Here is a 16,493-nt window from a genome sequence, read left to right on the forward strand (position 1 = left end):
AGAGAGTGAAGCCATAAAAATGCAGGGCTGCCAGCATTGCAAACTCGTATTTGTTTGAATATCCAGACGTTATGTGCTTGCTTCTTGTCAACCTTCCTCAGTGCTAGCAGAGACAGTGGTCGTGGAAAGCCCACCCCTGAATTGAGATTTTGTTTTCCTTTCTCTTCTATTGAATAAAAACAATCTGCTGTAATATATAATGTATGTTATTTTAAATTTATATAATCTCGGGCTTCCTTGGTGGCACAGTGGTTGAGGGTCCGCCAGCCGATGCAGGGGACACGGGTTCGTGCCCCGGTCCGGGAAGATCCCACAGGCCGCGGAGCGGCTGGGCCCATGAGCCATGGCCGCTGAGCCTGCGTGTCCGGAGCCTGTGCTTTGCAACGGGAGAGGCCACAACAGTGAGAGGCCGGCGTACCGCAAAAAAAAAAAAAAAGTATATAATCTCAAGCTCTATTACATTATTATAATATTTTAACAAGAATCCTTCTGTATTACTAAATGTAAGATTGGTTTACAAAATTTGTTTTTGATCCTCAGTGTTTACCTTATATACGATAGGAATTTTGAAATATAAAGTAGAAAAACTATGCACTAAGCGAGATAGCTTTCTATATATATCATTCTATTACATATATATATTAATTATACATATATGTGAGTTACATATATATGACTTATATATGTATGAATTATATATGATTTATGTATTTATGAATTATATATATTATATGCAATTTTATAATATATAACAATTGTATATTATATACACCTTAGGTTTTACACAGTTTATTTAATAGATGAGTAGTATTGCTTATACAGTTATATTATAATTATTTACATCATATTTTTTACCTTTTGGGTTTTTGAGTAGATTATTTGGAATTAAATATTTTCATATGTAAAAAGGTTTTAAACAAATAAAACCCACCTCTTTTTTTTTGTGTGGTACGCAGGCCTCTCACTGTTGTGGCCTCTCCCATTGCGGAGCACAGCTTGCCCAGCTAAGTGGCCCAGTGAGGACCCTGGGTATTCTGCCTTCAGAGCCTGTATGCTAAACTATCACAGTGGTGTTAGTTAAAATCACGCAATATCAAAACCTAGAAAGTGAAACCGTGTGTAACTATCAGCTGTATATATTTTCTGAAAATACAATACACAACAATATTTTCAATCAAATAGTGTAATTATTTATGTATTTGATGCTCACCTTCACAAATGGTTTTTATTTTATCTCCAACTGATAGCTAATATAGCACTCTGGAAATAACAGTTTCGAGAATGTCTTCTTTTTTTAAATTAATTAATTTATTTATTTTACTTTATTTCTTTATTGACATATAGTTGATTTACAATGTCATGTTAGTTTCAGGTGTACAGCACAGTGACTCAGTTATATGTATGTATATAATATATAAAATATTGAGTATAGTTTCATGTGCTATGCAGTAGGTCTTTGTTGTTTATCTATTTTGTACATAGTATTGTGTATATGTTAATCCCAATCTCCTAATTTATCTCTCCCTCCCCCTTTCCCTTTGGGTAACCATAAGTTTGTTTTCCACATCTGTGACTCTACTTCTGTTTTGTAAATAAGTTTATTTGTATCTTTTCCTTTTAGATTCCACATATAAGTGATATCATATGATATTTGTCTTTCTCTGGCTTACTTCACTTAGTATGATAATCTCTAGGTCCATAGGATGTCTTCTTTTGATATATTCTCTCAATTTTTAAAGTTCTCAAATCTTATATTAGTCCTCATTTTAATTATCTTTTTAACTACAGAATATTGTTCTGTCAAAAATAATAAATGGCTTTGAACTGGCAGTTTCTCAAGGACTGACAGCCATCCACATTTCCATGACATTTTAGGTTGTAGCCACTAATAGGCTATCGAGACTGTTAACAGAATACTAATTAGAAGTAAATGTGATTATAATGAATACTGTATGGTCTTTCAAACTGAAACAGGAAGGAAGAACATTTGTATTGTAACTGAGGAGACTGACATCCCTTAGTAGTTAAGGATCCTCAATCCAGAAGAGATGCTCCTCTCTCGAGTCTTTATCCTAGTCTGTATGATATGTATCTTCAAACTGCATGACTTAATTTACTGTCATTTGCCCTGTTGGGAAGTGTCTGGTATTTCACGGATGCATTTAGATTCTACCAAAAGCAGTAGCCAGTGCAGGTCATGTGGAAAGGATTATATCTCTGCTGTGCTTTCTTAAATAAGGCACAGTCATGTAGAAGTTCAATTAAAGGTCAACTCTAAAAACCCAAATGTCAGAAGTATTCAGCAATTATCTGTGCATTCAAGTCCTAACCTTTGCATGGGATGTAAATACCATTTTTTCTCGTAGCATTTCTTATTAAAAAAGAGTCATGAAGTCCCCATCGCAGCCCATGTCTCCAGCAAGGAGGAGTCTTTCACACTTTGTATATAAGGACACTCCTGTGGAGCCCCCTCGTCACCACAGGACTTTTCAACGCTGTGACTATTATCCTTCATCCCACAAGGCAAGGGTGTAGCCCTGTTATGCTGCCTTCACTGTTGGACTCATGACACCATCACCTACCATCTTTATTGTTTTGACGTTGGGAGACGCTTTTAATTACCTGCCTCATTGGCTTGGTATGCAGTAACCACTAGCTGCTTTTTTTCCAGCTCCTGACTACCCTACAGTGGACACTTGGAAGACAAGAGCATACTGTTTCTTTATTCAAATTCACAAAGTAAAACTGAAGAAAATAAAATCCCAGCTCTCCAGATTAATATTTCTTTCATTTTCACTTATGTATGCACACATCTGTCATGTCAAAGATTTCAATGAACTCTGTAATTAATGAAGAAATCAGTAAGATATTTAACAAACTGCTCTGAAGGAGAATTCAAAGAAAATGCATATATAGACCGTTAGCAACACGGAAACAAAATTGCTGATAGATGCAGAAGTCTTCAATATCCACAGGGTAATAATCCACTGCATCTCCTCCCATGTCACTTTCCTAATTTTTCCCAACAATAACTTACAAATTATTTTTCTTAGTAACAGTTCCCCTACAGTAAAATAATCCAAAAAAAATAACCACCAATTTTATTGTATTACTGTTCTTTTAAATTTGTTACTTCCTTAGAATTTTGAAACTTAAGGAAAGTATCTAAAGTTTTGACAATTTAAGTAGTTATGTGGGGACTTCCCTAGTGGCACAGTGGTTAAGAATCCGCCTGCCAATGAAGGGGACATGGGTTCGATCCCTGGTCCGGGAACATCCCACTTGCCACAGAGCAATGAAGCCCATGCGCCACAACTACTGAGCCTGCACTCTAGAGTCCGCGAGGCACAACTACTGAGCCTGTATGCCACAACTAATGAAGCCTGTGCGCCTAGGGTCCGTGCTCCGCAACAAGAAATGCCACCTCAATGAGAAGCCCGTGCACCACAACAAAGAGTAGCCACCATTCACCACAACTAGAGAAAGCCTGCGCACAGCAACAAAGACCCAAAGCAGCCAAAAATAAAAATGAATTAATTAATTTAAAAAAAGTTATGTGGAACATATATTAATGTTTTATTCTGAATTTTCTTAGATTATAGTTTATCATGAGCCATTTCTTTCAAATAATAGATCTTGTGTGTGTCAGTAAAAATTCTGTTTAAAAATTGTCTGTTTACCAGTCCCTCCCATCAGGAAATTTACACAAGCCTCTTATATAGCCTCATCCACCAGAGGGCAGACAGCAGAAGCAAGAAGAACTACAGTCCTGCAGGCTGTGGAACAAAAACCACATTCACAGAAAGATAGACAAGATGAAAAGGCAGAGGACTATGTATCAGATGAAGGAACAACACAAAACCCCAGAAAAACAACTAAATGAAGTGGAGACAGGCAACCTGTCAGAAAAAGAATTCAGAATAATGATAGTGAAGACAGAATAACTGAGGCAGAAGAATGGATAAGTGACCTGGAAGACAGAATGGTGGAATTCACTGCTGCGGAACGGAATAAAGAAAAAAGAATGAAAAGAAATGAACACAGCCTAAGAGACCTCTGGGACAACATTAAACCCAACAACATTCGCATTATAGGGGTCCCAGAAGGAGAAGAGAGAGACAAAGGATCCGAGAAAATACTTCAAGACATTATAGTCGAAAACTTCCCTAACATGGGAAAGGAGCTAGCCACCCAAGTCCAGGAAGCACAGTGAGTCCCATACAGGATAAACCCAAGGAGAAACACGCTAAGACACATAGTAATCAAATTGGAAAAAATTAAAGACAAAGAAAAATTATTGAAATCAGCAAGGAAAAAACGAAAAATAACATACAAGGGAACTCCCATAAGGTTAACAGCTGATTTCTCAGCAGAAACTCTACAAGCCAGAAGGGAGTGGCATGATATACTTAAATTGATCAAAGGGAAGAATCTACAACCAAGATTCCTCTACCAGGCAAGGACCTCATTCAGATTCGATGGAGAAATCAAAAGCTTTAAAGACAAGCAAAAGCTAAGAGAATTCAGCACCACCAAACCAGCTCTACAACAAATGCTAAAGGAACTTCTCTAAGTGGGAAACACAAGAGAGGAAAAGGACCTACAAAAAAAACCCCAAAAAATTAAGAAAATTGTCATAGGAACATACATATCGATAATTACCTTAAACGTGAATAGATTAAATGTTCCAACCAAAAGACACAGGTTTGCTGAATGGATACAAAAACAAGACCCATATATATGCTGCCTACAAGAGACCCACTTCAGACCTAGGGACACATATAGACTGAAAATGAGGGGATGGAAAAAGATATTCCATGCAAATGGAAATCAAAAGAAAGCTGGAGTAGCTATACTCATATCAGATAAAATAGACTTTAAAATAAAGAATGTTACAAGAGACAACGAAGGACACTATGTAATGATCAAGGGATCAATCCAAGAAGAAGATATAACAATTATAAATACATATGCACCCAACATAGGAGCACCTCAATACATAAGGCAACTGCTAACAGCTATAAAAGAGGAAATCAACAGTAACACAATAATAATGGGGGACGTTAACACCTCACTTACACCACTAGACAGATCATCCAAAATGAAAATAAATAAGGAAACACAAGCTTTAAATGACACAATAGACCAGAAAGATTTAATTGATACTTATAGGACATTCCATCCAACACAGCAGATTACACTTTCTTCTCAAGAGCACACGGAATATTCTCCAGGATAGATCACATCTTGGGTCACAAATCAAGCCTCAGTAAATTTAAGAAAACTGAAATCATATCAAGCATCTTTTCTGACCACAACGCTATGAAATTAGAAATGAATTACAGAGAAAAAACCATAAAAAACACAAACACATGGAGGCTAAACAATACATTACTAAATAACCAAGAGATCACTGAAGAAATCAAAGAGGAAATCAAAAAATACCTACAACCAAATTACAATGAGAACAAGAAAAATCTCAAGTAAACAATCTAAACTTAAACCTAAAGGAACTAGAGAAAGAAGAACAAATGAAACCCAAAGTTAGAAAAAGGAAAGAAATCATAAAGATCAGAGCAGAAATAAATGAAATAGAAACAAAGAAAACAATAGCAAAGATCAATAAAACTAAAAGCTGGTTCTTTGAGAAGATAAACAAAATTGATAAACCATTAGCCAGACTCATCAAGAAAAAGAGGGAGAGGACTCAAATCAATAAAATTAGGAATGAAAAAGGAGAAGTTACAACAGACACCGCAGAAATACAAAGCATCCTAAGAGACTACTACAAGCAACTCTATGCCAATAAAATGGACAACCTGGAAGAAATGGACAAATTCTTAGAAAGGTATAACCTTCCAAGACTGAACCAGGAAGAAACAGAAAATATGAACAGACCAATCACAAGTAATGAAATTGAAACTGTGACTAAAAATCTTCCAACAAAGAAAAGTCCAGGACCAGGTGGCTTCACAGGTGAATTCTCTCAAACATTTAGAGAAGAGCTAACACCCATCCTTCTCAAACTCTTCCAAAAAATTGCAGAGGAAGGAGCACTCCCAAACTCATTCTATGAGGCCACCATCACCCTGATGCCAAAACCAGACAAAGATACTACAAAAAAAGACCAATATCACTGATGAATATAGATGCAAAAATCCTCAACAAAATACTAGCAAACAGAATCCAACAACACATTAAAAGGATCGTACACCATGATCAAGTGGGATTTATCCCAGGGATGCAAGGATTCTTCAATATATGCAAATCAATCAATGTGATACACCATATTAACAAATTGAAGGATAAAAACCATATGATCATCTCAATAGATGCAGAAAAAGCTTTTGACAAAATTCAACACCCATTTATGATGAAAACTCTCCAGAAAGTGGGCATAGAAGGAACCTACTTCAACATAATAAAGGCCATATACGACAAACCCACAGCAAACATCATTCTCAATGATGAAAAACTGAAAGCATTTCCTCTAAGATCAGGAACGAAACAAGGATGTCCACTCTCACCAGTATTATTCAACATAGTTTTGGAAGTCCTAGCCATGGCAATCAGAGAAGAAAAAGAAATAAAAGGAATCCAAATTGGAAAAGAAGAAGTAAAATTGTCACTGTTTGCAGATGACATGATACTATACATAATCCTAAAAATGCCACCAGAAAACTACTAGAGCTAATCAATGAATTTGGTAAAGCTGCATACAAAGTTAATGCACAGAAATCTCTTGCATTCCTATATACTAATGATGAAAAATCTGAAAGAGAAATTATGGATACACTCCCATTTACCACTGCAACAAAAATAATAAAATACCTAGGAATAAATCTACCTAGGGAGACAAAAGACCTTTAGGCAGAAAATTATAAGACACTGATGAAAGAAATTAAAGATGATACCAATAGATGGAGAGATATACCATGTTCTTGGATTGGAAGAATCAATATTGTGAAAATGACTATACTACCCAAAGCAATCTACAGATTCAATGCAATCCCTATCAAGTTACCAATGGCATTTTTTACAGAACTAGAACAAATCATCTTAAAATTTGTATGGAGACACAAAAGACCCCGAATAGCCAAAACAGTCTTGAGGGAAAAAAACGGAGCTGGAGGAATCAGACTCCCTGATTTCAGACTATACTACAAAGCTACAGTAATCAAGACAATATGGTACTGGCACAAAAACAGAAACATAGATCAATGGAACAAGATAGAAAGCCCAGAGATAAACCTATGCACCTATGGTCAGCTAATCTATGACAAAGGAGGCAAAGATATACAATGGAGAAAAGACAGTCTCTTCAATAAGTGGTGCTGGGAAAACTGGACAGCTACATGTAAAAGAATGAAATTAGAACACTCCCTAACACCATACACAAAAATAAACTCAAAAAGTATTCAAGACCTAAATGTAAGACCGGACACTATAAAACTCTTAGAGTAAAACATAGGAAGAACACTGTGTGACATAAATCACAGCAAGATCTTTTTTGATCCACCTCTTAGAGTAATGGAAATAAAAACAAAAATAAACAAGTGGGACCTAATGAAACTTCAAAGCTTTCACACAGCAAAGGAAACCATTAACAAGACGAAAAAACAACCCTCAGAATGGGAGAAAATATTTGCAAGCAAATCAACAGACAAAGGATTAATCTCCAAAATATATAAACAGCTCATGCAGCTCAATATTAAAAAAAAAAAAACCCAATCCAAAAATGGGCAGAAGACCTAAATAGACATTTCTCCAAAGAAGACATACAGATGGCCAAGAAGCACATGAAAAGCTGCTCAATATCACTAATTATTAGAGAAATGCAAATCAAAACTTCAATGAGGTATCACCTCACACCAGTTAGAATGGGCATCATCAGAATATCTACAAACAACAAATGCTGGAGAGGGTGTGGAGAAAAGGGAACCCTCTTGCACTGTTGGTGGGATTGTAAATTGATACAGCCACAATGCGGAACATTATGGAGGTTCCTTAAAAAACTAAAAATAGAATTACCATATGATCCAGCAATCCCACTACTGGGTATATACCCAGAGAAAACCATAATTCAAATAGACACATGCACCCCAATGTTCACTGCAGCACTATTTACAATAGCCAGGTCATGGAAGCAACCTAAACGCCCATCGACAGATGAATGGATAAAGAAGATGTGGTACATATATACAATGGAATATTACTCAGCCATAAAAAGGAACGAAATTGGGTCATTTGTTGAGACGTGGATGGATCTAGAGACTGTCATACAGAGTGAAGTAAGTCAGAAAGAGAAAAACAAATATCGTATATTAACGCATGTATGTGGAACCTAGAAAAATGGTACAGACGAACCAGTTTGCAGGGTAGAAGTCGAGACACAGATGTAGAGAACAAACGTATGGGCACCAAGCGGGGGAAAACTGCAGAGCGGTGGGGATGGTGGTGTGCTGAATTGGGCAATTGGGATTGACATGTATACACTGATGTGTATAAAATTGATGACTTATAAGAACCTGCAGTATACAAACAAACAAACAAAACAACTAATACTAAACTTTCTTTGGGGTATTTGTATGGAAATATGTTAATATAAATGTTTCAGACATTACATGAAATTTCTAAAAATCTTATACGTTCTGGTATAATGTTATAAGTCATAATTCTAGTTATTACCGTAAAATGTATATCTCAGAAATAACTAAATTTCCTTGTCAATTGCATTATTATGAACTTTCATCAAATCTAAAAATCGTGGTCATTTTTAAGTCTTTTGTCATTTACAGACAGTTCTGGGTGTACTCTGATGCTTTTACAAAAATGTTCCTATAAAAGGGTTTCATCTTCAAGGAATTCATGGAATAGACTCGGACAAGTACATTTTTCTGGTAACTGACTATACTGCTGAACTGAATGAAAAAGCATTTTCAAAACACTAATGGAAAACTGATGAATTCATAAAAGTGCTAACAAAAGATCAAGATGAAAAAAAATTAATTACATGGGACTGAGTGAACTGATGAGGATGATTATAATTTTTATGACTTTGTGTTTGAATTAAAAAAAAATCCCACAAGGACTCAGAGGCAAAAAATATACAAATCAATTTTCACTGAAAAGTAAAGGAGCTGTTACAGTGGAGGATTACTGGACTGAGTGCCAATATTATGACATAGTATGAGTGTGTTTCGTGTGTGGTAATTGCAGTCATTGTTGCTTTTGTTGTGGTCATCCATTTACAATGCTTGGTGTCAGTTTATTTATCTCTTGTAAAAATAAAATACAGTGTGTGTGTGTGAAAAAAAAAATTGTTTAAAATTGTCCTGGTAATTCTGATCAACCATCAGAGCAAAGGTACTTGTAAGATAGTATAAAATGATTCTGAAAAGACTTCTCATGACTATAACTTGAATTCAAGATGCGAATATGTTCTTTTCAATCTTACTGAAATTCACTTCAAATTAGTTGTGGCTTAATGAAAGTATGCCAGTATATGTAAAATGGCAGCTTAAATATATATTTTAAGTTTCATATATAAGTAGTTTTATATAATAATTTATAAAACATTGTTAGTGTTAGTAAGTTCATTGTATCATATCTGGGGACACATTTCATCTTTGGGCACAGGAGAACAATTTATTTCTTTTAGTCAAATATACGAAGGGTCTAAGCTGAAAATACAAGCAGTGATCCATCACCATTTTGCTTTTGCATAACCCCAAAAGAAGAATTTAGCATGCTCACAAGCCTTCTTAAATGTTTCTTGAGTCAAAACTATTTAATTACTGACATAGAGAACATGAAAGCACAGATCAAAAGTTAAATGGTCTGTGTGTTCTTATGTGTGTGTGTGTTTTTGCCAGTTAAAACAGATGTGCTTCCTGACAGCTATTCTAGGTGCCCTGAGGATGGAAGATCATGAAGGTCATTTTTATTCTTCTTATTCCAGTCTCAGATTCCCCTTCTACCTTGTTTCATTCTCAGTTCTTTACCGTTTCTAGCGATCAAGAGACACTGACTCATGGATCATGGTGTGCCCCGAAAGACAGGTGAGGGCTAGCCTGGCTGCTGCACTGTCACCTTCAAAACCAAAGTGCACAAGAAGGGGGTTATGTGAACTAAACCTCTGAACACGTGGAAGCAGTAAGCGGTTTGTTGATTTTGTTTTTGTGAGGGTGGCAGTGGGACAGGGTTTTCTTTTTTTTTTGGTGGGAATAGGAAGAGAGAAGTTAATTTTTTTTAAGATGTAGTCATTTTATAAAGGTTTGCCTGTAAGCCTGGAACCTTTTGGGAATGTCTAATAGAAGGAAGTATCATTGATTTCCCAAAAGATGTAGGACACTTGAGGAAGGGCAGGGCTGAGCAGAGGCTGGCAATCTAGAGGAACACATGGATGGGGCAGCTGTGTCCCACATGTACAGTCAATACTCGAGTCAACAGCAGACTATCTGGGAGTCTTGCAAAAAAGTTTGTAAATGTAGGTTATCTCAGGTTCATTATATTATTCTTTCTACTTCTGTTTGCATTTTGAAGTTTTTCATAATTAAAAAATGTTTTAAGAAATACCAATCAATATGCTCCAGTTAAGAGATGTGTTTCCTAGGAGCTCCAGAGGAAACAATATAGGTGGAACAGTCTGGTGAGGCTGTTTAAAGAGGCAGGACACAGAGCCCGGGGCCCTGGTCACCGCACAGCAGCTACTTCACCACGGCAAACGGTTCACTGCGGTGGCGGCTCCTCATCATCTCGTGACTCAGAGACGAAGCCAACCTCCCTGAAGGAGCATTCTCTTCTCCAGAGCAAGCATAACTCATAACTCTCAAAGCAAGGTTATTTTTCTCGTATACAAGTACTTAGTAGATTTTTTCCAACTCTGTCTAGATTTCCCTGTCTTCCATTAGAAACCCACACATTTGTACCTGAGGATGTATACAATAAACTTCATCGAGTTGATGCCACTCAAATTCATACTTTGTTCAAAATGCTTCCCTTAGTTATAAGCATAACAACTTCCCTCGGGAAGAGCTAAAATGCCAAGATCGACAAGTGCGAACACATTTCCTGGCTTACATTTTATACTTGATCTCAATCTTCATTTTGCCACAGTAACGGCGAGCCAAGCTTTCGAGAAGTTAACGTTTCTCCCTTGCAAAAACAAGCTATAAGTAGAACTTTAATTACAGAAGTTGCAAATAATTAGTCCTTATTTTTAAACATTGTTCTGACTTGTCAGTTTTATTTACACCTAACACATAGAAAATGGTCCTGGCCCTCTGCAGGAAAGCTGGTTTTAAATGCTGCTAAGTGTGTTCGGGCCATACCTTGGTAAACAGCTTTAAATCCAGGCGAGGCAATGCTGTCATCAGACTGTAGATGTAGCCACATCTGGTTGCTCATACTCACAATAAGGTCAGGAACACTGGATCCAGTGAGTCTGCAGAGAAGAGAAATGTCAAAACCATTGTTTAAGGCACCAAATATCTCCACTTTTACCTTCAAGGCGTGGGGGGAATCCTGCTGCTTAAACAGACAAGCCATAGATATAGATATATAAAGATAGCAAGACCGTCCTTTAAAGAATCTATAGCCATTTGTAATTCATATTCATATTTGAATCACAATATCTTGGCCTTTTACAGTAATTATTCTATATTATAGCTGTGAATTTGTATCTTTGATTTTAAAAATCGACTTAGGGTGAGCAACCCTCCCATGTATCTGACACTGAAGTTCTTCTCTGTGTGCAGGACTGTCAGGACTGCTAAAACTGGGGCAGCACTGGACAAACTGGGAGGGTTGGTCACCCTATGTGCCTTACTGCTGTGTGGTGATATAACATCACATCATTAATAGGAAAGTATGTCTAAGCTAAGAAAAGTTCTGGTTCATTCACGTAATGCTTGGGTTACACACTCTGGAATTATCATGTCCCTTTACCACAAAAATTATATCATAGGATGGAAACTTCTTTAGCACTGAAAGGAAATGAGCTATCAGGCCATGAAATGACATGGAGGAAATGTAAATGCACTAAGTGAAAGAAAACAATCTGAAAAGGCCACTACAGGATGATTCCAACCCTAGGACATTCTAGAAAAGGTGAAACTATGGAAACAGCAAAAAGATCAGTGGTTGACGGGTTGGGAAGTGGGAGGGATGAATAGGTGGAGCACAGAGGATTTTTAGGGCAATGAAAATACTTTGTATGATACTGTAATGATGGATACACGTCATTATACATTTGTCCAAACCCATAGACTGCAACATCAAGAGTGAACTCTAATGTAAACCACGAACTTTGGGTGATGATGAGGTGTCCACACAGGTTCATCCTTGGGAAAAAGTTGCACCATTTGGTGGGGGATATTAATAATTGGGAGGCTGTGCATGTGTGCAGGCAGTGGGTATATCTCTGTATCTCCCTCTTAGTTTTGCTCCGAATATAAAACTACTCTAAATAAAGTTTGGATATAAATACACACACACACACACACATAGGAAAACAAAGTTAAGCACACATTACAAGAATATTGACAAGGAGAACTGCATGCACAGCAGAGACAGATTTGGCAAACGTATGGAACTTTCCAGCTACATATTAAAGTCCAGGTCACAGTGAATGGAATTTTCAGTGAAGCATTCATTGTGTATTAACAAAACAGTCAGGGGGGCCTTCAAGATGGCGGAGGAGTAAGACATGGAGGTCACCTTCCTCCCCACAAATACATCAAAAATACATCTACATGTGGAACAACTCCTACAGAACACCTACTGAATGCTGGCAGAAGACCTCAGACCTCCCAAAAGGCAAGAAACTCCCCACGTACCTGGGTAGGGCAAAAGAAAAAAGAATAAACAGAGACAAAACAATAGGGACAGGACCTGCACCAGTGGGAGGGAGCTGTGAAGGAGGAAAGGTTTCCACACACTAGGAAGCCCCTTCGCAGGCGGAGACTGCAGGTGGCGGAGGGGGAAAGCTTCGGAGCCGCAGAGGAGAGCGCAGCCACAGGGGTGCGGAGGGCAAAGCAGAGAGATTCCCGCACAGAGGATCGGTGCCGACCAGCACTCACCAGCCCGAGAGGCTTGTCTGCTCACCCGCCGGGGCGGGCGGGGCTGGGAGCGGAGGATCGGGCTTCAGAGGTCAGATCCCACGGAGAGGACTGGGGTTGGCTGCATGAACACAGCCTGAAGGGGGCTAGTGCCCACAGCTAGCCAGGAGGGGGTCCTGGAAAAAGCATGGAGCTGCTGTGCCGAAGAGGCAAGAAACCATTGTTTTGGGTGCACAAGGAGAGAGGATTAAGAGTGCTGCTTAAAGGAGCTACAGAGACGGGCACGAGCCGCAGCTATCAGCACGGACCCCAGAGACGGGCACAAAACACTAAGGCTGCTGCTGAAGCCACCAAGTAGCCTGTGTGCGAGCACAAGTCACTGTCCACACCTCCCCTCCTGGGAGCTTGTGCAGCCCGCCACTGCCACAGTCCCGTGATCCAGGGACAACTTCCCCGGGAGAACGCACGGCGCGCCTCAGGCTGGTGCAATGTCACACCAGGATCTGCAGCCGCAGGCTCACCCCGCATCCCATACCCCTCGCTCCCCCTAGCCTGAGTGAGCCAGAGACCCCTAATGAGCTGCTCCTTTAACCCCGTCCTGTCTAGACAAAGAACAGACGCCCTCCGGCGACCTACACGCAGAAACGGGGCCAAATCCAAAGTTGAACCCCAGGAGCTGCACGAACAAAGAAGAGAAAGGGAAATCTCTCCCAGAAGCCTCAGGAGCAGTGGATTAAATCTCTACAATCAACTTGATGTACCCTGCATCACTGGAATACCTGAATAGAAAACAAATCATCCCAAAAGTGAGGTGGTGGACTTTGGGAACAACTGCAGACTTGGGGTTTGCTTTCTGCATGTAAATTTGTTTCTGGTTTTATGCTTATCTTAGTTTACTATTTAGACCTTATTATCATTGGCAGATTTGTTTATTTATTTGGTTGCTCTCTTCCTTTTTATATATATATTATTTTTTCCTTTTTTTCTCTTTTTTGTGAGTGTGTATGTGTATGCTTCTTTGTGTGATTTTGTCAGTATAGCTTTACTTTTACCATTTGTTCTAGGTTTCAGTCTGTCCATGTTTTGTTTTATGTATAGTTTTTAGCGCTTGTTATCATTGGATTTGCTTTTTTTGGTTTGGTTGCTCTCTTCTTTCCCTCTTTCTTTTTAAAATTACTTTTAAACTTTTCTATTTTTAATAATTGTTTTATTTTTTATTTTAATAACTATTTAATTTAATTAATTAATTTATTTATTTTCTACCTTTTCTTCTAAGCCGCATGGCTGACAGGGTCTTGGTGCTCCGGCTGGGTGTCAGGCCTGAGCCTCTGAGGTGGGAGAGCCAAGTTCAGGACATTGGTCTACCAGAGACCTCACAGCTCCACATATTATCAAACGGCGAAAGTTCATCCAGAGATCTCCATCTCAACACTAAGACCCAGTTCCACTCAATGACCAGCAAGCTACACTGCTGGACACCCTATGCCAAACAACTAGCAAGGCAGGAACACAACCCTACCCATTAGCAGAGAGGCTGGCTAAAATCATAATAAGATACAGACATCCCAAAACACACCACCAGATGCAGTCCAGTCCACCAGAAAGACAAGATCCAGTCTCATCCACCAGAACCCAGGCATCAGTCCCCTCCACTAGGAAGCCTACACAACCCACTGAACCAACCTTACCCACTGGGGGCAGACACCAAAAGCAATGGAAAATAAGAACCTGCAGCCAGCGAAAAGGAGACCCTAAACACTGTAAGTTAAGCAAAATTAGAAGACAGAGAAACACACAGCAGATGAAGGATCAAGGTAAAAACCCACCACACCAAAGAAATGAAGAGGAAATAGTCTACATGAAAAAGAATTCAGAGTAATGATAGTAAAGATGATCCAAAACCTTGGAAATAGAATGGAAAAGTTAGAAGAAATGTTTAACAAGGACCTAGAAGAACTAAAGAGCAAACAAACAATGATGAACAACACAATAAATCGAATTAGCAATACTCTAAAGGAATCAATAGCAGAATAACTGAGGCAGAAGAACAGATAAGTGACCTGGAAGATAAAATAGTGGAAATAACTACCACAGAGCAGAATAAACAAAAAAGAATGAAAAGAATTGAGGATAGTCTCAGAGACCTCTGGGAAAACATTAAATGCACCAACACTCGAATTATAGGGGTCCCAGAGAAGAACAGAAAAAGAAAGGGACTGAGAAAATATTTGAAGAGATTATAGTTGAAAACTTCCCTAATATGGGAAAGGAAATAGTCAATCAAGTCCAGGAAGCACAGAGAGTCCCATACAGGATAAATCCAAGGAGAAACACGCCAAGACACATACTAATCAAACTATCAAATATTAAATACAAAGTAAAAATATTAAAAGCAGCAAGGGAAAAGCAACAAATAACATACAAGGGAATCCCCATAAGGCTAACAGCTGATCCTTCAGCAGAAACGTTGCAAGGCAGAAGGGAGTGGCAGGACATATTTAGAGTGATGAAAGGGAAAAACCTACAACCAAGATTACTCTACCCAGCAAGGATCTCATTCAGATTTGACAGAGAAATTAAAACCTTTACAGACAAGCAAAAGCTAAAGGAATTCAGTGCCACCAAACCAGCATTACAACAAATGCTAAAGTGACTTATCTAGGCACAAAACACAAGAGAAGGAAAAGACCTACAATAACAAACCCAAAACAATTAAGAAAATGGTAATAGGAACATACATATCAATAACTACCTTAAATGTAAATGGATTAAATGCTCCAACCAAAAGAAATGGAATAGCTGAATGGATACAAATACAAGACCATATATATGCTGTCTACAAGAGACCCACTTCAGACCTAGGGACACATACAGACTGAAAGCGAGAGGATGGAAAAAGATATTCCATGCAAATGGAAATCAAAAGAAGGCTGGAGTAGCAATTCTTGTATCAGACAAAATAGACTTTAAAAGAAAGACTATTACAAGAGACGAAGGACACTACATAATGATCAAGGGATTGATCAAAGGAAAAGATATAACAATTGTAAATATTTATGCATCCAACATAGGAGCACCTCAATACATAAGGCAAGTGCTAACAGCCATAAAAGGGGAAATCAACAGTAACACAAAAATAGTAGAGGACTTTAACACCCCACTTTCATCAATGGACAGATCATCCAAAATGAAAATAAATAAGGAAACACAAGATTTAAATGACATTAAACAAGATGGACTTAGTTGATATTTATAGGACATTCCATCCAAAAACAACAGAATACACTTTCTTCTCAAGTGCTCGTGGAACATTCTCCAGGATAGATCATATCTTGGGTCACAAATCAAGCTTTGGTAAATTTAAGAATATTGAAATTGTATCAAGTATCTTTTCCGACCACAGCGCTATGAGACTAGATATCAATTACAGGA

General features: G+C 38.2%; 1 protein-coding gene across 2 annotated transcripts in view; it reads right to left on the bottom strand.

The window, feature by feature from the left end:
• The window catches only part of CSMD1 (CUB and Sushi multiple domains 1), a 1,746,885-nt gene that overhangs the window by 371,809 nt on the left and 1,358,583 nt on the right, over positions 1-16,493 (bottom strand). For both annotated transcript variants that reach the window (XM_049704254.1, XM_049704253.1), the window contains exon 12: positions 11,334-11,446. In XM_049704254.1, coding sequence (XP_049560211.1) covers positions 11,334-11,446 — 113 coding nt within the window. The remainder of the gene's footprint in view (positions 1-11,333; positions 11,447-16,493) is intronic.

This window comes from Orcinus orca, chromosome 21 (genome assembly GCF_937001465.1).
Source record: "Orcinus orca chromosome 21, mOrcOrc1.1, whole genome shotgun sequence".
NCBI lineage: Eukaryota > Metazoa > Chordata > Mammalia > Artiodactyla > Delphinidae > Orcinus > Orcinus orca.